Here is a 22,050-nt window from a genome sequence, read left to right on the forward strand (position 1 = left end):
TAAATTATTAGTAATTTTAATGAAAATTTACAAAGACTTTGGATTTCCATTCATTCATTGTTGCATTTTTCTCCCTGCCCACCCCTCCCTTGGTTTTACTATTCTTTTATTGAACATTTCCTACCTGTCAGAAAATTATCTAAATTCGAGGATTACAGTATCTCTCAGTGAGCTAGCATTAGACTGGGTGGAGAGGTGGTTGGTGGTGGTGGTGCAGTCAAGTCCACCCCAGTGCATAGTGACTGTGTGACTAACAGAACAAGACACTGTCTGATGATTCTGCCCTGTCCTTGAACTTCCATCCTGCCCCACCCTCGAGCTCTGTGCTTTGCTTAAACCCACTGTGGTAGCCACAGTGTCATGTTGTTGAGAATCTCTGTCTTTATTTTAAACTGACTTTCTACCTCATGAACCATGATAGCTGTTTCCAGGGAGTGACCACTCCTAGTCACATGTCCCAGATATGTGGGACCAAGTCTCCATCCTTGCTTCTAAGGAACATTCTAGATGCACTTCTTCGAACACAGATTTCTGTTCTCATTTGTCAGTCCATGGTGTATACTGACCATTTCTCCTCAGTACCACAATTCAAAGACATCATCAGTTCTCTTATTTTTTTTTGGGGGGGGGGATATTTTTATTTTATACTGGTTTGCTTACAAAGTGCATAACATTGTTTTTCACACCCGATCTTTCCCCTTTCCTTTACCCACTCCTCCACCCATCAGATTGTGTGACACTATGATTTAGCCCCTCCTCCCACCATTACCGGTTACATGTTCTACAGTAATGGTCTAATACAGTGTTTCCTTATGGGACTGAGTTCATTCATTCAGCATAATGCTTTCCAGTCCCTCCCGAGTTAGATAGAAATTTACAAAATCATTGCTCCTGTGTGCTGCACAGTATTCCATCGTGTGACTACCATAATTTCTCAGTACTTTCCATTGTGGTTGGACGTCTGGGCTGTTTCCATGTTCTTGTAATGGTGAATAACGCTGCTATGAACATTGGACATCATCAGTTCTTATTCTATCTTTATTTTTCACTGTTCAATGTTGACATGCATCTGAGGCAATTGAAAATACTATGACGTGAGGTAGATGCACTTTAGTCTTTTTTTTTTAACGTGCCATCCTTGCTTGTCAGCCCTGGCAAGAGGTCTCTTGCAGCGGATTTACCAAGTGCAGTGCAATGTATGGTTTGATTTCCTGTTCGTTCCTTCTGTGGGTGTTGATTGTGGGTCTAAATAAAATGAAATCTTTGAGAGCTTCAGTCTTTTCTCAGTTTAGGAAGGAGACCTTGAACAAGCAAATAAGCACATAACTTTAGATAATGAGAAACGCTGTTTTATAAATGAATAATGGGGCGGGAGCATGAGTAATGAGATAGAGTTCCTGGGAAAGAATTGTTACAAATCTCTTTGGAAGGTAACATTTGTGCCAGAAATGCAGTGATGAGAAGGAACTGTGTATGCAGAAATCACGAGGAAGTGCATTTGAGGCAAAGTGGGATGATCTTGAAAAGTGAGAACAGTAGACAGAATGAGAATACCTGAAAATTAGTGCGTGCGAAGTGCTGAAGTGAGAAGTGTGCAGGAGCCAGACATTTCTTTCTCTTAGACATAGAAACTTCTGAGAGTCTGCGACAGGCAAAGCATGTTTACAAGTGGTGACATATGTGTTTCTAAGCACGGTCATCAGTTTAAAAAGTGTGCGGCAGCGTGTTAATGTGACCTGTTAAAGAGGTTAGAGAAACTTGCTGGTGTGTTTCATGTCACTTTCTATTCATAAAACCAGTTAAATCCTATGCCTGAGTGTTAACTGATCTACTTTTTACTGAGCAGTTCCTTTTCCTAAGCCACCTTTATTGCGTAAGAAAATATCATTAAAAGTTCTAATGTATGTGATTTTTAACTCACTTGAGATCATAAAATGTTCACAATTAGATGCACGGAGTGTGCAGTTGAGAACTTTAGGCAGAACTATTTTCAGTCCTTAAAAATGATCCTGCTTTTTTTCTAGGCAACGTTAAATATCATTCATAGTGTTGTTCTCTCAGTTCTTGATAAAAACCAGAGAACTAGAGAATTGGAAGAGCTCTCACAACAGAAGAATGTTGCAAAAGACAACTCACTGGACACAGAGGTGGCTTATTTAATCCATGAAGGCATGTTTATAAGCGATGCATTTGCTGAGGGTGACCTGACGCCTATGGCAGTTGACTCTACCTCTCAAAGAAATGCATCGCCCAATAGTGAGCCCTGTAGCAGTGATTCGGTATCCGAACCAGAATGTACTACTGATTCTTCATCCAGCAAGGAGCAGACGTCGTCATCCGTTACCCCCGGAGGGGCAGATCTTATGTGAGTATATAACCTTCTGCTGAAATGAATGGTTTTAATCGTTTCTGTAAAGTTGATTATCTGTTTTTCTTTTTAAATGTAAACTTTGATCATGGAATTTAACAGAAGTATGCCAACATCACAGAAAAAATGTATCTTTTTAAAAAAAATATGTGAACAGTAAGGAGATGAACATTAGAAGCCATTGAGAATTGTGGAGTTGGATTTTGTATATATAGTATGAGTTGAAGTTTCTGTTTCCTAATGTAGAAATTCGTTTGACTCAGTTTTATTTATTAAAACAATTGTCTAACCTTTTGCTGTGTAGTTAAACCATTGTCATGACTCACATATCCATTAATGCCTAATGTCTTTACATTTGTATCATTAAGTCAAATTGTCATAGTTACTATAGCATTTTTACTTTTTTTATGGTTATGTATATATAGTCCATAATATTTGCCGTGTTAACTATTTTTAAGTATACAATTCAGTGACATTAATTATATTTCCATGTATACAATTATCAGTAAATCTACTCCAAATTATTTTAAATCACTCACAACCCTCAGTACCGTTTAAGCCCACTATTCATCTGCTGAAATTGAAGAGGGCTTGAAGCACTTGCTACAGAAGATCAAAGATGGCAGCCTTCAAAATGGATTACATCTCAGCATCAGGAAGGTGAAAGTCCTCAGCACTGGATCAGTAGACGATATCAAGAGAGATGGAGGAAAGATTGAAGTTGCTAACAGTTTCGTCTTACTTGGCGCCACAGTCAACACTCTTGGTACCGGCCGTCAAGAAATCAAAAGATGTGAAAGATGTATTGCACTGGGAAAATCTATTGCCTCTGAGGGAGCTCTCCAAGGTAAGGATGCTGGATTAAAAACTAAGGTACTCCTGATCCAAGCCATGGTCTTTTTGGTTACTTGTTGCATGTTTGAAAGATGGACAGTGACTAAGGATGACAAAAGAAGAATCAATGCCTTTGAGTTACAGTGTTGGAGAATAGTACTGACTATCCCATGAACTGCCAAAGAACAAAGCTGTGTCTTAGAAAAAGTGAAACCAGGGTGCTCCTTGGAAGCAAGGATGATGCTATTAGGAGGGGCCGATCCTTGGAGAAGGACAGCACACATGGAAAGGTGGTGGATCAGCATAGGAGCGGAAGACCCTCGACAAGATGGATTGCCACAGGAACTACAACAGTGGGCTCAAATATATCAGAGACGGTGACAGTGAGCAGGAGAGGGCCAGGCTCAAATCTGGTTCATAGGGCCACTGGGAGTCACATAATAACAACTCATCTGTCAGTTTGTTGTTCTGTGGTGGTTAGAGTGTTGCTGTGGTGCTGGAAACGATGTAATTATTATTTCCAGTGCCAGTAGGGTCATGTATGGTGGACACGTTTTAGGGGAACTTCCAAAGAATACAGCAGACTCAGAAGCAGAAGTGACCATCCACATTGGAAATAATGGACCTGTAAAAACCTTGTGATTAGCAGCAAAAAACAATGTCTGATAAAGTGCTGGAAGATGAGACCCTCTGGGTGGAAGACCCTCAAACAGCAACAGCCAGAGCTGACTCCTCAGAGTAGAACTCAGACAAAGGACTCATTGCTATCAAATCAGAATTGACCCCTCCTGACCCTCCAGCAGCTTCTCAGAGACTGAATCACACAAGAGGAGATTGTCTCCCTTGGAAAAGCTGGTGACTTAGAGCCAGTGCCTTTGTGACATGAACGGTATCAAGGTTTCTTTTGCTGGTGTGGCACTACACACAATGAGGAGAACCAGCTGCAGACTTCCTTTACTAATCGGGACCATGGAATGCATAAAGCATACGTTTAGGAAAATTGGGATTTAACAAAAACGAAATAGAACACACAGAAATGAGTATTCTGCACAGGAGGGGGGGTGGAGTAGCCATTTTGAATCAGACGGTCACATGGGATGGATCAACTGAGACGTTAGACTACAGGAAAGAACGTGAAGTCAGGATTGGGCGAAGACTCATCAACAACCTGTGAGACCCAGACAACACAACCTTCCTTGCAGGAAACAAAGACTGGAAACACGTTTTTTATGAAGTTCAAAGACTAGGCTTTATTATGAATGTAAAAAAACGCAGATCCTCCCAACAGTACCAAGGGCCACAAATCATGATAAATGGAGAAAAATGTGAAGTCGTGAAGGATTTCGATTTACTTGGATCCAGAACCAACACTCAGTGAAGCAGCAGTGAAGAAATCAAAGGGCATATTTCCTATATTGGGAACACATGGTGCTACAGACCCCTTTAAAGTGCTAAAGAGCAAGGATGTCAGTTTAATGACTAAGGTCCACTTAACCCAAGCCATGGCAGTTTCAATTGATTCATATGCATGTGAAAATTGGACAGTGAATAAAAAAGATTGAAAATCAGCTTTTAAATTGGGGTATTGGTAAAGACTATTGCATACACTGTGGACTGTCAAAAGAAGAGACAGATCTTTGTTGATGGAAGTTTAACAACAGGGCTCCTTGGAAGCCATGATAATGGGACTTTGTTTCACATGCTCTGGGTGTGTGGTAAGAAGGGCCAGCCCCTCAAGGACATCGTGCTTGGAAAGGGGAAAGCGAAGAGGACTGCAGTGGCCTGGGTTACGACGCGGTGGACGGCACGGGATGGGCAGCATTTCACTCAGCTGTACATCAGGCTCCTGAGGCAGAACCATCTTGAAGGCACCTGACAACAGACAGGATCGTCCTAACCGATCACTCCCCATTTCCTGCTCTCTTACCTCCCTCTTAGAGCCTTGGTACTCACTAATAAGCCTTTGTCCAGGTATTTCATATACTTAATACTGCATAATATTTATAGTTTTGTGTCTTTCCCTCAGCATAACATTTTCTCAGAGTTCGTCTTTAAGATGGCATGCGTTAGAATTTCCTTTCTCCTTATGGCCGAATGCGTAATGTTTAGTGAATTGGCTGTGTCTGGTCCATTCATCTGTTGATGGCACATCAGTTATTGCCATCTTTTGGCTACTACCAGTAATCTTGCAGCGAACGTCAGTGTACACATTTCTGCCTCAGTCCCTGTTTTGTCTTTTTTGGACATAATCCTAGGAGTATTACTGCTTCTTTGTGAGGAGCTGCCAGAGTCTTCCACAGGAACGGCCACGTTTTCCACCCCTCGCCAGTGGTGGAGGACACTTACAGTTCTCCACAGTCCTTTTCTGGGTTTGTTTTTATTAAGGAGATCCGCTAGCTCCTGGCTGCCGAGCCACCTTTCACGGCTGCAAGGTTCCGACCTAACAATCACAGTATGGGAGTGAGAGAAGGAGTCTGTTCCACAGAAATGGGAAACTGTGTGGGGCAGGTCTGGAATGTCCTGTGGGGCCGACGTAAGCGGAAATTGACAGGAAAAAGAGGATGAATTTCTTCAGCAATCTTAAATTTGCTCCTTGCTGTGTCATTTTTTGTGACGTTATTGTAAATGGACTGGTTTTCTTAGTGTTCAGATCGTTTTTTTGCTAATATATAGAAATATAACTTACTTTTTGTATGTTGATCTTATACCCTGCAAATTTATGAGTTATTAGTGCTAGTATTTTACTTATTGCTGGAAATGAGGAGACACATTGCACTGGGAAAATCTGCAGTTAGGGACATCTCTAAATTACTGAGAAATAATGATGTCAGTTTGAGGACAAAGGTTCATCTGATTTAGGCCATCGTCTTTCCAGTTACTTGCTATGCATCTGAGAGCTGGATAATGAATAACGATGACAGAAGAAAAATTGATGACACCTTTGAGCTGTGGTGTTGGAGAAGAGCACTGACCATTCCATAGATGGCCAAGAGAATGAACAGATGGGTCGTGAAGAGGGTGCAGCCGGAGTGCTCTTTGGAGGCAAGAATGATGAAGCCTCACCCCACATACTTGGGGCATGTTGCTAGGAAGGTCTATTCCTTGGAGAAGAACATGATGCTGGGAGAAGGGTGGAGGGTCAGCAAAGGAGAGGAAGACCCTCAACCAGGTGGTTTGACGCGGTGACTGCTGCGATGGGCTCTTGTCTATCGGGAAGTGTGAGGATGGCACAGGATAGAACAGAGTTCAGATCTTTTGTTCTTAGGGTCCGTAGGAATCATACTCGACTCAGTGGCACCTAATAGCAACAACAGCAGTTATTTTAGGAAATGATCTGGTAGTAAGGAGTTGTGCTGTTAACCTAGATGAACAAAGTTCGAGTTCACCAGCTGCTCTGTGGGAGGAAAATGGATAATCTCTTCCCCCATGATTTACAGTCTTCTAAAAACCCACTGGAAGGGAGCTCTGGTGGTCTAAGTGGCAAGAAGCTGCGCTGCAATCCCAAAGGCACATGGTTTGAATCCACCAGATGCTCCACTGCAGAAAAAGGGGCAATCTCCTCCTGTGCCAGTCGGATCCAGTTTGATGGTACGTAACAAGGAAAGAAGAGGAAAACAAAACTAAAACCACTGGAGGGTACAAGCCTGGGTCTGTTCCGAATCAACAGTACAACAGTAGTTATTTCACTGTGCTAGTCAGGAGCGAGCTCTGGTGGCCTTGACCTGTCTAGCACAAGGAGGTCATCAATAATTATTAAAGATAAGTGTGTGAAGAATATATGCTTTGTTTCCGATCGTAAGAGAAATGCAATTTTTCTTCAGTGACTGTACCATGGGTATTGAATACATTTTTAAATATCATGTTTAGGAATTTTCATTCCTGTTAATACTTTGTGATTGTCTATATTTTGAAACAAAACTCCTATCTACTAGACTAATAGGCAGTTGGTCATTATAGAAGGAGAAAAGATTGAAATTGTCAGTGATCTAATTTTATTGATCATGATATTTATTGGCTATGATAATTTAATTGGTCATGATAGATGGAAAAAATGTTGAAGTTGTCAATGATTTCATTTTACCTGGATCCACAATCAACACACATGGTGGCAACAGACAGCTGCAAGAAGTCAGAAAATATGTTGCATTGAGAAAATCTGCTGTCAAGGGCCTCCCCAAAATGCTAAAGAGCAGGGATGTAGTCTAAAGACTAAGGCGTGCCTGATCCAAGCCATGGTCTTTTCAGTTTCTTCCCATGCATCTGAAAGTTGGAGAATGAATAAAGATGGTGGATGAATTATCAGTGCCTTTGAATGGTGGTGTTGGTGAAGAGTGTTGAGTGTTCTATGGACTGGCCAAAGAACTAACAAGTCTATCTTGAAGGAAATGCAGCCAGAGCACTTCTTCAGAGGAAAGGATGGTGGAATTTCATCTCGCTCCTCTGGGCATATACACAGAGGAAACCAGTCCTTGGAGAGAGGCATTATGTTGGGAAAGGTGTAGGATCATAGAAAAAGAAAAAGACCCTCAACAAGGTGGATTGACACAGTGACTGAATGGCTTGAGTGTGTGGGAGATCATGGCGATGGTGCAGGATGTAACAGGGTTCAGATCTGTTCACGGGATCGCGATGAGCTAGTCTCCTCGATGGCACCCAAAAACAACGTCAACATTTTTTTTTAAAAAAAAAATTTTATGTGTGTACCGTCAAATCGGATCTGACTGGCACAGAAGGAGATTGCCCCTCCTTCTCCAGCAGAGCATCTGGTGGATTTGAACCACGTACCTCCGGGATTGCAGTGAAGCTTAACATCAACATATTTTGAGAATGTTTTCACATAATTTAGATTTTTGGTTACTGGTTGATTTTTCACCCTATACTTTTAAGATTATTTTGCTGTCCTTTGGTTTTTATTTGCTGATTGAAAAGTCAGTGGTATGCTGCTTTTATTTTTTTAAAGGTGTTGTTGCAGGTACCCCTGACTTTAAAAAGTGGGAATACTTTTAAGATCTTCTCATGTTTTACAAATTTGTCAACCATTATCTCCTCAAACATTATTTATATTCCATTCTTTCTTATCTTTTTGGGTGTGTCTGATCAGCAGGCGTGATAGCTATTCTCTGAGGGTCTGCTCCATCTCTCTGTATTCTCTGTTCTACAGTCTGCTCTTGGCTGCATTTCTCAGCTTCATGTTTTATTTCCTCAAACATTTGAAGCGTAGTCTGTGTTTTAAACAACCTTATCAGATTCTTTTTCACATTTCAGTCATGCTGTATCGCCCATACAAGAAAGCTTGGAAATGATGTGTGGCCTAGGATGCTGGTATTTTCCATCAGAAAAAATTTCATTTGCTGCTGGCAGACAGCCAGGGGCATTCAGCACCAATGTCCTTCCTTTGAGGTGGTCATCCTTCAGAGCCTTGGAAGAGGAGTTGTTCCTCTGGATTCCAACTCTTGTTTCTCTAGTCCCTCCAAAGTCCTGCGAGGTTTTCAGTGTCCCAGTGGATCTCTTTGGGAGCTAGTTTCCCAGGAGTGTGAATCTGTGTGCGGGGCTCACGTCTGAGCTTTTCTTTACCCTGGATCATGGCTCGGATCTGCCTTCTTGATTCTCTGTTGCCTTTATGTAGATTTGTTCACATTTTGTCCTTTTTTATTTTTTGTATTATACTAATTTATTTATCGAATACATTGTTTTCCAGAACATATTCTTCCATTTTCCCTTGACTTCTTTTTTAAAAATTTGTTTTTATTATTGTTAGTTTTAATGAAAATTTACAGAGATTTTGGATTCCCATTCATTCATTGTTGTACTTTTCTCCCTGCCCACCCCACCCCTCCAGTTCGCTCTTCTCTTTGAAAAGTAAAAGAAAAATTCTTTCATTGTTATACAACCCCTCCCCCCAAGTCCACTCCACTATGCAACCTTCGTTCTGGACTCATGTCATGACAATAATACCCAATCATATATACCCTTTAAACAGTTCTCTCTCTCATCTGTTTCAATGAAGTATATATAATTTATCTCTTCTTTCTCAGTCTCCCCCACTCCCCTTGTCAGTCCCGTTTTACAACAGTGGCCCTATGTAGTATTTGTCCTTTTATGACTTCTTTTTAAGAATTTCTACTAAGTATTTTAGTACCTCCCAGTGGCCTGAGAATTGTCACAGGATTAGATCTCATTTAGCATGTTGGCGATCATAAGGACGGGGCAAGGTAGGACAAGGTTCAGATCTGGCTCTCGTGTTCTCTGTGAGTTGTACTCATCTTCTTAGTACATACTGTTCTAAAACTAAACATCCAGATGAAGACAGACTAGGAGGAAGGATTGGCCGTCCACTTCTGAAATGTGACAGGCCTTTGAAAGCCCTGTGTACAGTAGAGCACTAACAGATATGGCAACTGAGGCGGAGTCCTCCAATATGAAAACACAAAGGGGTACAGCAACTGGGCCCATAGTGGGGAATATGTGTGTCAGTCAGTGAGACTGGCTCAGGACAGGGCAGGCTTCAGAGCTGCTGTACGTAGGGTTGCTGGGAGTTGCAGGCGACTCAACAACACATAACAACAACATATTAGCTCTAAGAAATATTTGAGAAATAAAGTTCTTCATTAACCATTTTCTCAACCGTTATTATGGCAGAAGAAAGCACAGATACTGGAAAACAGCTTGCAGTCTCCCACGTCATTTTAGATTCTTCTAAACTAGCTGGTGGGCATTGCAGGGTTTTTATTTCTCTCTTCTGGTCTCCATTCTGGGTTTTTTACTCTTTGTAGCTTTGTTGACTTTGTCTCATTGCATCTCCGTACGAGAGAGTACAGGATCACAGACACAAGCTACCAAGATGCTCAACTCTTCTGTGTTCCACAGACACATAAATGCCTGAGAATGACCCAGCTGAAATGGGCAGTTAGTCATACATCTATCCCTACACTCTGGTGGCCTAGTGGTAAGAAGCTGCACTGCAATCTCAAAGGCACGTGGTTTGAATCTACCAGTGGCTCTGTGGGAAAATGATGGACCATCTCCTGTGCAATTTTCTGCTTGTGAAAACTACTGGAGGGTCAGCTGTGAGTCGGTTCCAGCTTGGCAGCACACAGCAACAACAACATCCCTAACTAGTTTTTTCACGTTAGGGCTCTGGCTGTTCCTAGAAAATGTTTTTGCAGTATATTTTTGAATCACCAGTATAACTCATGCAGACATGATGTTTGCCCTTTTATCTTTGTTTGTGGTAGATTTCCTCTGTTTTCTCATGTTGTCAAGTAAACTATATTCAAGTTCTCTTTGTAATACAGTGCATCAGTGTATAAACAAGTCAATTATGTTTCTAAGTTATATATGCATGTAAGTCAATGCAAATATGAGAACAAAGGAATAAGTTATTTCTCTAGTCACGTAATGAGGGAGGAAAGGATTAGAAAAATTTGGAAGCTTTTCTTTTTCTTTTTTTTACATGAAAGTAAGAGAAAATTGGACTGTATAAATACAGACCAATTGATTTAAAAAGCAAATTTAAGTAATGATTTATTTTTTTAAAAATTGTGATATTAGTGAAAGTTTACAGAAAGGTTGGTTCAATGAATCAGTCATTCACTGATGGATGTTCTCTTTCTTCCCCTCTCTGTCCTTACCCCCTAGTTAACTTTATAATAGTGGTTTTGTTTCAGATTGTTAATTGTTATACATATAATGCCCTGAACGTCCATACTTTTCAGATGATAACTCTTATAACTTTTTAAAATTGTCACTTCATTCTTATAAAGTCTTAGAACAGTTATTATTTGCCATTTTCTGTTTATATCTTTACTAACTGGTAGAAATTGACCTGAGTCCCAAATCCTTAATCTGGAGAGAAAATGTTATAAATCCTCCAGAAAGACTATTGTCTGAGTAGTAAATTTGAATTTGACATTTAAGCGGACATTTTTGTGAGAGGTGATATTGAAACACCACTAGATTGCATATATAGAAATACAAAATGCTGGAGCAGAGGGAGCTTAGTGAAGATGGAATGAAACTTGCTGTGGATTTCAGTCACTTAGCCCTTGAGCAGATAATTTAAACTTTATAGTAGTGCACTCATCTCCCTGCTCAAAATGTGGGACTCAATGTTTCTGCAAAGATTTTGTCAATATTAAAGCCCTCTCCTGTCTTAGAGTATTAGAAAGAAATGTTTAATTGTTTAGTATCATTGTGAAGGATAACTGGAAGCAAATGTAATATCTCAACCTAGTTAGCGTGATGGTTTACCTCAAACCTGTTTGTAATGCCTTTGAAAATTATTGTCTTTCAACCTAAACAGAAAACCCCCCACTGTTAAAGCATTTAGCAGTATGAATTTAGTAGCACTAACTGAACTGCTTGCATGGGATCAGCCCTTTTTATATTTGCTGCAGGGTACACATTAAAATGCCTTGTTATTTAAAGAAAAAACCTTTTATATTTCTCTTTGAAAATTGGAAATAGTGTATTACATCTTACTAAAATGGCTTGTAAGTTCCTTGAAGAGAGCAGCCGTTACATCTTCCTGAGGGTCCAGCGCTTTGCAGCACAGTGAAGGTTCTGTAAGGTTAGATGAGTTGAACGACGTAGTGACTGTCATTTATAACTTTAAAACAAGAGGTTTGGAGTGTGAGATACCCTTCGTTCCTTCTTCCTTTTCCTCTGTCACCCTGGATGCCTGTGGAAAACTCTTCTTCTGCCACCCCGACCACCTTGTGCTTTTCCACTCCTCCTGGACTAAGTGTTTGAAATTCTGCAACAGAAAGAGAATATTATTCTTATATAAACCAAAAAACCAGCCTGTTGTTTTCAGTCATCTCCAACTCATGATGGCCCTTTGGGATTTTTAAGACCGTGTTCTTACAGAAGGAGACTGGCACATGTTTCTCCCACTGAGCGGCCTTAAATGTTGGCAGTCACATCCTTTAACCACTCTGCCACCTGCATCCTTTATTCATCTTCTGATGTTAACTAAGGGAGCTCTGGTGGCCTCATGGCAAGAAGCTGCACTGCAGTCCCAAAGGCATGCTGTTCGAGGCCAACAGCTGGTCTGCGGGAGAAGGATGGACAGTCTCCTCCTGTGTGATTAATTGCCTCTGAAAACCCGCTGGAGGGTCAGCTGTGGGTTAGTTGAGACTGTGTGGTACACAACAAAAACAGCAACAACAGTGTTAAAGAATATGAGTTTTCATTACCTGAGCCTGTTTAACAGGTGTCTCTGGCGGTAGAGTATGTAGGGCTTAGTGGTGACACCTGTCTCTCTGGCTGTTCGAATCCGTCAGAGGCCCTGCAGGAAGAAAGATGAGCAGTCTGTCCTCTGCACTTTACGGCTTCGGAAACCCAGTGTGTCACTTCCCACTTGACGGCAGTTGAGAGTGAAAGAGAACCTGTTAAAGTGATGCGTCAACATGAAACTGAAGAATCTGACAGACCACTGAATTGTTTCTTAAATGTTAAAATGCATAGCTTTTTTCCTTTTAATCGTCATAATGTAGTCTAAACTTTCCCTGACCACATATCGTCTTATCATTTTCAGGGGCAGTGAGGACATGAAATTAACAGACTTAGAATTAGGAAAACTGGCAAATAATATCCAGGAGTTATTGTATAATGCCTCAGATATATGCCATGATCGAGCTGTCAAATTTCTCACGTCAAGAGCAAAGGTTAGTTATTTTTCTCAGGCTTTAGGTATTTTATATGTGATACAGTTTATTCTGAAGACCTGGAATTATGTCTTTGCTTCTATTATTGTGTTCTCAATAATGTATATTATATTATTAATAATATTAAGTAAAGTTAATAGACTTTTAAATTAAAGAGCTATGAAACATTTTTCAAATAAATTGTTAGAGGTCTTGTTTTTTAGTATGAAAGTATTAATAACTAATATGGAACACAAATGTCAGATTGTGTATGTGTGTTTATGTGGTATGTGTGTATAGCCAAAATGTTATTAGTTAGAAGCCAGTATTGTGAAAATATTATAGTATTACTTGAATTTATCTTAGCTCTAAAGAGATCAGAATAAAATTTAGACGTTTAAGCAAGTTATGTACAATTTCCTTATATCCATTTTCTGGGGATGAAATACTTGGAGGTTTCATTAAAGGTGATAAAATAATAAAAATAATTTGTTTTGGACTTAATGAAACTTATTACTAAATTGATTTCATAGTTCATTCATGCTTGGTTTTATACTAACTTAGGATTTTCTCTGTTCAAAATTTAGGATGGTTTTCTTGAGAAGCTGAATTCTACGGAGTTCATAACGCTTTCTAGGTTAATGGAAACGTTCATTTCAGACACTGAACAGATTTGTGGGAGAAAAAGCATGTCATTGCTTGGAGCACTGCAGAGCCAAGCTAATAAATTTGTAAATAGGTTTCATGAAGAGAGAAAAACCAAGCTCAGGTATCATCGTATCTAAACTATTCTCTAATTTTGACGCCCCCCCCCTTTTTCTTTTCTTTCTTTTCTTTTTTTTTTTTTTTTCAAAGTACAGTGTAAACCAGGAAACTTAGTTGCTTGGCCAATCAAAATACCCTTGTTACTTTTTTAAAGGCAATTGTAGAATTAAAAATCACATTCCTTGACTTTTGAAAATGAGGTTAGAATATTTGTTTCCATTGAAATGCTTACAAGGAAGAGGCTTAGTAGATTACATTTCCACTCAAATTGAAGCACATAATGTTCTTACTTAGGCTGAGGGATATACATAGAAATATGTTGTCTTAAAAGTATTAAGATTTTTTGCAGATTATTTCCATTTATTGAAGTGTTTTTAACTTTAAAACGCTTTAAAAACCTAAGTGCTCAGTCAGTCCTTTTTCTTTGTCTGTTCCATCAAGGAACATGACAGTAAAATATTAAAATGTATCTTCCGTTTTTCCACTTTTGATTAGCCTCCTCTTAGACAATGAACGCTGGAAGCAAGCGGATGTTCCTGCAGAATTTCAGGATCTTGTTGATTCGTTGTCAGATGGAAAGATTGCTCTACCAGAAAAAAAGTCAGGGGGTATGTATCCTTTCACACTTTCTTCTAGTCTTATGTTTATTCCTATCATATGACTATTTAATACTTCTTTAGTAGACGTGCTTTGAAGAAGTGTAGAGCTGACATGACCAGCTTAGTCTGTAGATAGTTATAGGAAAAGTACTTATGGTAGTTTATGATAATAATTTAAGATACTTACTGAAGGCCAACCAAGTGTCAGATACTGAGCCATGAGCTTACATACAGTACCTTAATTATCTTACTAAAGTACACTTTACATACATTAGTTTATCCTAGTAAGGTTCCTTATAGATATGTAACAGTACCTATGAGGAAGTTACTGTTATGGCCCAGTTAGATCTGAGACTCAAAATAGTAAATTAGGAGCTGATACTTAAAACCAATTTTACATAATCCCCTAGCTATATTTTTTAATCACTGAGCCATATAAAATTTGAAAACATGGATCCATTCAATAAATACAAGTAAAGTTTTATTTTGTGTTAGATATTGATAACCATACAACCAAACCAGTTGTGGTTAAATTGATCCTTATTTGTGCAAATCTGTGTGTCAGAGTAGGTGTGTGCTGCATATTATTTTTAATGGCTGATTTTTTTAATTGGTCACTAGTCCTTTCTTTGAATGAATATCAGGGTATTTCAAACCTCCAACTTTTCAGTTAACAACTGAGACCATGAATTGCTTCTATCATCCAGGCAATCCAAAATATTGTTGAGGTAAAAATTGCAATTCTCCTTTAAAAGGGTGTGAGCAAGGCAAAAAAACAAGTCGTGTGATAGTGATGGGACAGCAAGAATGAAACATCTTTAGAGAAAGACTGTGAAGCTGATGACGAAGTGCAGGCCCGAGAAGAAAGGAGAAGTCCTGAAGAACTTAAACATTTTTAAAAATTAGAGTTTCAAGTAGAAAACTGTTATTGATATCCAGCATAGATTGTATTTCATGTGAAATGAATATCAGTGCTGGGAATTATTTTTGTACAACAGTTAAAGAGCAGTCGTCATGTGATAATAATATAGGACATGGCCTGTAATACGAGTTTGACATTATGAAAGTGATTTTTTTTTTAAAATACCATTGTTTCAGATTTTATGTGTTAATGTAAGTTTAATATTCTGGAGCCTTCAATATGGATTGAGGCTCATTATCAAGAAGACAAAGATTCTCATCACTGGACCAATTGGCAGCATCAGGATGGATGGTGAAGAGATTGAGATTGTTAATAGCTTTAGTTTGCTTGGCTCCACATTCAAAATTCTTGGCACCAGCAGCCAGGAAATTAAAAGACATATTGCTATGAAAAAGTCTGCTGTTAGGGATCTCTCCAAAGTACTGAAGAGCAATGATGTCACTCTGGAGACTAAGGTGCACCTGATACAGGCCATGGCCTTTGCCATCACTTGCTATGCATCAGAGAGCTGGACAGTGACTAGGGAGGAGAGAATTAGAGTTGATGCCTTTGAGCTGTGGTATTGGAGAAGAAACTAACAGGTTTGACCTGGAGAGGGTTAAACTAGGCTGCTCCTTGGAGGCAAGGATTCTGAAGCTTCATCTGACATACTTTGGACATGTTGCAAGGAGGGACCTGTCGTTGGAGAAGGACATCATGCTTGGGAGGGTGGAGAGACAGTGCAGGAGAGGAAGACTCTCTATGAGATGGATTGATTCAGTGACTGGGGTAATGGGCGTAGGTGTGTCAGAGACAGTGAGATTGGCACAGGATAGAGCAGGGTTTAGGGCTGTTGTACATAGGGTCGCTATGAGTCGCAGGTGATTCAATGGTACATAATAACAACACCACCACCACCACCACAAATATTTCACGTTGTGTCATTCACATTTGTGCTAAAACAAAGTAGAATATGAGTGAAGCTGAGAACCCTTGATTTGGCAGCCAGGGGGTTATTTGGGGTTCCAGCCAGTTAGTGGAGGGCCGGGAGTGAGACTACAATCCAATGCTGAGCAACAGAAAGGAGAGGAGACACACCAACAAATCTGGCTGTGAGACAAAGTGAGTAATGAAGTTGTAGCTCAAGAGAAGAGAGAAATTCTTGAGACAAGTTTTGGAGTGGTTTGGGTTTGGTGTTTGTTTGGGTTAGGTGTTTGTTTGGTTTTTTATTAGGGGAAAACACACTCATTGCTACAGAATTGAAAACCGTGTTATGGCTGATGGCTGACTTCAGTGAGTTTTCAGAGTCTGTACAGCAAATGGAAGGAGATCGCCCACTTTTCTCCTTTAGAGCACAGCTGGTGGGTTCGAACTGAGAGCACAGCTGGTGGGTTCGAACTGCCAGTTTTTGCTTTTCCAGGGTGGCATTTTTTTTATGCTTAGCAACTAAAGAAGAAGAAAGTTGATACAAAATAGAAGGGAGGGAGTATGATTTGCGGGGCAGTTCTGCTGGAAATGAACCTGTTGTTAGGTGATGTCATGTCAACTCCATCTAATCCCCACCCTGTCTGCAGCCGGTCTGACTCTGCCAGTCCTGGGCCCTCCCCAGTCGGCACTGGGCTTAGTGCATGTTGCAGTCACTGTATCCATCCATCTCACTCACCTTCACCCCACCTCAGAGGAGCACTCTGGTTGCACCTCTTCCAGCATAGATTTGTTTGTTCTTTTAGCAGTTCACAGTGTACTCCATGCCCCTCAGTTCCAACACCACAATTCAAAAGGCCTTGAGTCTTCAGTTGGGATAGGGTTGTAGTTTGGTTCTCATGTATTTGTTTTCATTTTCTTCACTGTCAGTTTGAACTTGCAGTGACTGATGGTTGTTCCACAGTCAACCCTTGACCTTCTTTTGACTGTTGATATTGAGCTGCTTCACTGACCATTTTCTACAAATATAGTCCATGTGCAGTGGAAGTTGTTGATTGTACAAAATTCTGTCATGTGATTTCCAGTCTCGTTTCTGTCACCAAGGTCATATTATCTGACTACCAGCTTTGTTTTGAACTTTTACATTCCAATCACCACATATTATTAATGCATTTTAAGTGCATTTTCAGTCCATTTCAGCCTGCAGAATTATTTTTACGTGCTTTCGAGTCTCGTATGATTTACAGTGACCCTATAAACAGCAGATCTGACCCCTGTCCTGTCCTGTGCCGTCCTCATCATCTCGGACACACGTGAGCCCATTGCTGCAGACACTGGTTCAGCCCATCTTGTTTAGGGTCTTCAGCTCTTCCAAGGACAAGACCCTTTCTAAGAGATAGCCCCTCCTTTCAACATGCCTAAAATAGGAGAGAGAAAGCATTGCCATCTTTGTCTCAAGGGAGCACAATGGCTGTACTTTTTCCAAGGCATATATGTTAGTTCTTTTGGAAGTGCATGGGATATTCAGTACTTTTCTCCAACATTAACAGCTCAAGGGTGTCAATTATTTCTCCCTCTCATCCTTGTTCGCGGTCTAGCTTTCAAATGGTTAGCAAGTGATTGAAGAGACCATGGCCTGAATCAGGCACACCTGAGGATTCAAACAGACATCATCGCTCCCCGGTAATTTGACATTTCACAAAAAGTCAAGTCACTTTAGGCTTGAGAATTAAATATTTAATCTCTGTATCAAATTTTAAAAGTTTTCTTTTGATTTTAATAAAAGACTGAGTTGCTAGGTTTTTCTTTGCACACTAATCATAATTATGTGTATTAGGTATACCCACTATTGTGTGTGTGTGTAATTTGAGGGTACTTCTAGTAGCCTAGAAATTAGGCGTTGTTGTGCCAACCAAAGGTAGGTGGTTTGAATCTACCACCTGCTCAGAAATGGATTTCTGCTCCTCAGAAAGAGGAACAGTCTCCTATTCAGTTTAAAGCCTCTGAGTCAACTCTCAGTCGATTCAAACTAGTGGTGAATGAGTTGAGTTTCAATTGTTATTTTATAAATTGTATATACACAATTAGATACATATATAGGCATATAGTTGTGTGTGCGTGTACACACACACACACACACACACACATACACATAGTTGTGTATCTACAATTCTAGCATTGGTTGTAATAATTATAAGTTGGTTGTTATCAGGGACCTTTCCAAAGTCCTGAAGAACAGTGATGTCAATTTAAAGACTAAAGTGTGCCTGATTCAAGCTATAGTCTTTCCATTCACCTGCTGTGCCTCAGAGAGCTGGACAGTGAATAAGGATGACAAAAGAATCGATGCCTTTGAGTTGTGCTCTTGGAGAAGAGTGCTGGCTATCCCATGAACTGCCAAAAGAACAGATCTATCCTGGAGAAAGTGCACCTAGAGTTCTATCTTTAGAGGCAAGGATGGTGAAGGATGGTCTTGCATACTCTGAGCATGTGGTTAGGAGAGGCTGCTCCTTAGAATGGGACATCATGCTTGGAAAGGTGGAGGGCCAGCAAAAGAGAGAAAGACCCTCAATGAGATGGATCGATACAGAGTCTGCAGCGATGGGTTCAGCTATGCATGCATCAGGATGGTGCAAGATAGGACGGGGTTGAGGTATCTCTGCTGTTCATAGAGTTGCTGTGAGTTGTACTCGACTTGACAGCACCTAACTACAGCATGATATCTGAAGAGTACTGGCTCCAGGAGCCTCACAGATATAAATGCTGAAGTCCCTAAAAGAAAATGATGCATTTGTAGATAACCTCTGCATATGCTCCCATCTATTTAAACTCATCTCTAGATTATTTATGATATCTAATACAATGAAGCATTTGACAAGTTAATTGCTTTTTTCTGTTATCTCCCCCCCACCCCACTTTATCCCTGTAAATATTACTGTTAGAAAGCTGGGTGAATCCATAGATGCAGAACCTGTGGATCGGATATGCTAGTTGTGTAATATACATGTGTATGTTGGTCAGGCTTAGGAAATAGGCAACTGGTAATTATTATCAATGCCTTCGAGTTGCAGTACGGGAGAAGGGTCTCGGACGTATCATGGACTGTCAAGAAAACTAATAGGTCTGTCTTGGAGAGGGTGAAACCAAGTTGTTCCTTAAAGGCTAGGATTCTGAGGCTCAGTCTCACATACATTGGGCACGTGGCCAGAAGAGACTGGTCCTTGGAGAAGGTCATCATGGAGGGACGGCACAGGAGAGGGAGACGCCAGATGAGATGGATTGATACAGTAACTTGGGCAATGAGGTTAGGTTTGCCAGAGAAAGTGAGACTGGACTGGCTCAGGACAGGGCAGGCTTCAGAGCTGCTGTACATAGGGTCACAGGCAACTTGGCAGCACGTAACAGCAGTTATTATCTTTACCCTTAATATTAGCCATTTTTTATCTTCTTTTTAAAAGCAGAACCGTTTTATTCTAAAAGTTCTCTAAACCTACACAAAAGTGGGAAGAACAGTGTAATGACCATGTCCTCCCACTCCCCACATACAAGCATGATCAGTTTTTAACATTTAGGGTCTCTGTGTTTTGTTTGTTGTGGTTTGAATCAAAGTTTATAATTATAATTTGTTTTCCCTTCAACATTCATACACATTGTTTTATAACATACAATGTAACTCCACTTCTTCCTTGTTTGTTTCATTTTAGTGAAACAGTTTTTAATTTTAGTTAAATAGCATACCCCCACCTGTTTGAAAGATTTTGGATATGTAGAATTCCAGTATCATTGGTTGAACTCTTCATGTTGGGCTACGATTCTATCTCTACCTGTATTCTTTTTACTACCTGAGATTAGACTCACTGTCTTACCTGCTTTTAATTGCTCCAGATGTTGATTCTCAGGAGCTTAAGTAATTTGCCCAGGTCATGTAGCCAGTAACCAGCAGTGCTGGAGTTTAAATCCAGGCCTTGCTACCTTCAATTCTAGTACACTTTCCTCAGTCTGAATCAGATTGCTTACTAAGTAGAAGTGGTTTCTTTTCAGCGAGAACTTTAGTTCTCGGTTCCTGTAAGGAACTCTTTTCAACTCTTCCCCAGGTTCAGTTCTTTCTTCATTATTTTGTTTCAGCTGATACCCTTGTTTGTTTATTTTACTGTCTAGCTGCAGAAGAAAGGAAACCAGCCGGAGTTCTCCTTGTTGAGGGTCAACAGTACGCTGTGGTTGGGTAAGTGACGCACTTGCTTTATGAATTGAATCAGTGACTTAAAGTGTCAGTTTTTTAGTTTCCTATTGAAGTGACTTGGAAAATTGGGATAAGGAACTTTGACAAAGAATTTAAAGGAAATTGTACAGATTCATTTTTATTTTCTATGTTCTGTTCTGTGCTATATTGTTGTTGATTACTTTCGACTTGAGCACGACTCACAGCCTTAAAGCCCTCTACAAACATCGGCATTTATCAGCGTTCATTGAGTTCCCGGAGCCATGTTATTTAGGAAGTGGATGACACTTATGCTTTGTTAAAGGGCTTAATTTTGCCCATGTATTGTGTAGCATTTTGGTTATAATTATGGATTTTAAGGCAGACTGTTTAGATTTTAATCCCACAGTTTCATACTCCCTGTGACCTTGGGCAGTTTACCCTGTGTGCCTCAGTTTGCTCATCTGTAAAATAAAATATGGGTAATAGAACTGTGGTACGGAATTTTTATGGAAGTGGAACAAGTAATTCATGCAAAGCACTTAGCACAGAGCCCTGGTAGCGCAGCATTTAAGTGCTCAAATGCTTCTTGAAAGGTTGGTCATTTGAGCCTCCTCAGGAGCTCTGTGGACTGAAGATGGAGAGACCCACTCCTGTGGGGACAGTGGGAAGGCCCATGGGGCGGTTCTCTCTGCCGCCCGGCACTGCGGTGATTGGAAGCAGCTTGACGGCAGCCCACTCCTAGACCAGGGCTGAATCAGAAATTGATCACCATGTGTTACTGTAGTCTTCATCTTCATTATCATCTCGGGAATCATTAAGCCAGTAATGACTTGCCAATAAAAATATCTCAAATTCATGTTAACAAAGAAACTACACATTTCGCCTGTCTGATGCTAAAGGCCTTTTATTAATTAGGTAATTAAAGTATACCGTTATGTTGATATAGGTTAGGTTTTTGTTGGTTTTTTGTTAATTTATACTGGTTTGCATACAGAATTCTTATATGTTGTGTTTCACACATTGATTCCATCACATTGTGTCTCATACGATCACTCACGTAAGTTGTGTCTTATAAACTTTATCACCATTGATCTGTGTCCACTATTACGCCATGTTTTTGGGTCCCCGCTGGACCTTTCCTAATTCCTTCTCACCCCACTCCTCCATCCACCAAGCTCTGTTACCCTCGTGGTTTCCCCCCTCCCCACCTCTGACCACCTCCTTCTTCCCTTTTGGACTTTTATACGCATCTTACTAGCTGTCCTTCTGTTTTTACAATACGGATCTTACGCAGCATTTAACAATACAGGTTAGATCTTGTCTCATGTTTGATCATCTCACGTGAGCTTTGCAGCCATTTTGTCAAATAGATATTTGCTGATTGAAGGTCAGGAGATTAATGCATCATATAAAATGACCCGAATGGAGCCAGAATTCTGGTCTAGCTCCTGTGTCTACACCAGCATTCTCTCACTTCTCTCTGTTCTCCATCACTGTCTTCGTCACTTCTGCCGGGAAGGATGGTTGGTGGTTGGCAGGCCATGTGCCTCTGATGGGACTTGGTCGACCGTGTGGGAATTGTTGATGCGTGCCGTCGACTCGACTTGGAGTCATGGTGACGCACCATCCTGTTCCCACGCTTATAAATCTCAGGGTGGGCATGTGGAGCAAAGGGGAGGTTTGAACTACTGACCTTTGAGTAAGCAACTCCACACCAAATAAACGATGGCATCAGGGCTCCTTGAGTTCCTCACAGGTGGGAAGTATGTTTGTTACATTCCTTTGTCTTGGCCTCTAAGAAGTACTTCAGC

General features: G+C 40.4%; 1 protein-coding gene across 2 annotated transcripts in view; it reads left to right on the forward strand.

Annotated features, from left to right (window-relative positions):
• Positions 1 to 22,050, forward strand: part of VPS54 (vacuolar protein sorting 54 homolog (S. cerevisiae)) — a 137,336-nt gene that overhangs the window by 92,458 nt on the left and 22,828 nt on the right. For both annotated transcript variants that reach the window (XM_006880950.1, XM_006880951.1), the window contains 5 exons: positions 2,025 to 2,365; positions 12,741 to 12,870; positions 13,437 to 13,618; positions 14,110 to 14,222; positions 20,197 to 20,260. In XM_006880950.1, the coding sequence (XP_006881012.1) occupies positions 2,025 to 2,365; positions 12,741 to 12,870; positions 13,437 to 13,618; positions 14,110 to 14,222; positions 20,197 to 20,260 (830 nt within the window). The remainder of the gene's footprint in view (positions 1 to 2,024; positions 2,366 to 12,740; positions 12,871 to 13,436; positions 13,619 to 14,109; positions 14,223 to 20,196; positions 20,261 to 22,050) is intronic.

Source organism: Elephantulus edwardii, unplaced genomic scaffold (assembly GCF_000299155.1).
Source record: "Elephantulus edwardii isolate Elephantulus edwardi_28Jun2011 unplaced genomic scaffold, EleEdw1.0 scaffold00011, whole genome shotgun sequence".
In the NCBI taxonomy this organism is placed as follows: Eukaryota; Metazoa; Chordata; class Mammalia; order Macroscelidea; family Macroscelididae; genus Elephantulus; species Elephantulus edwardii.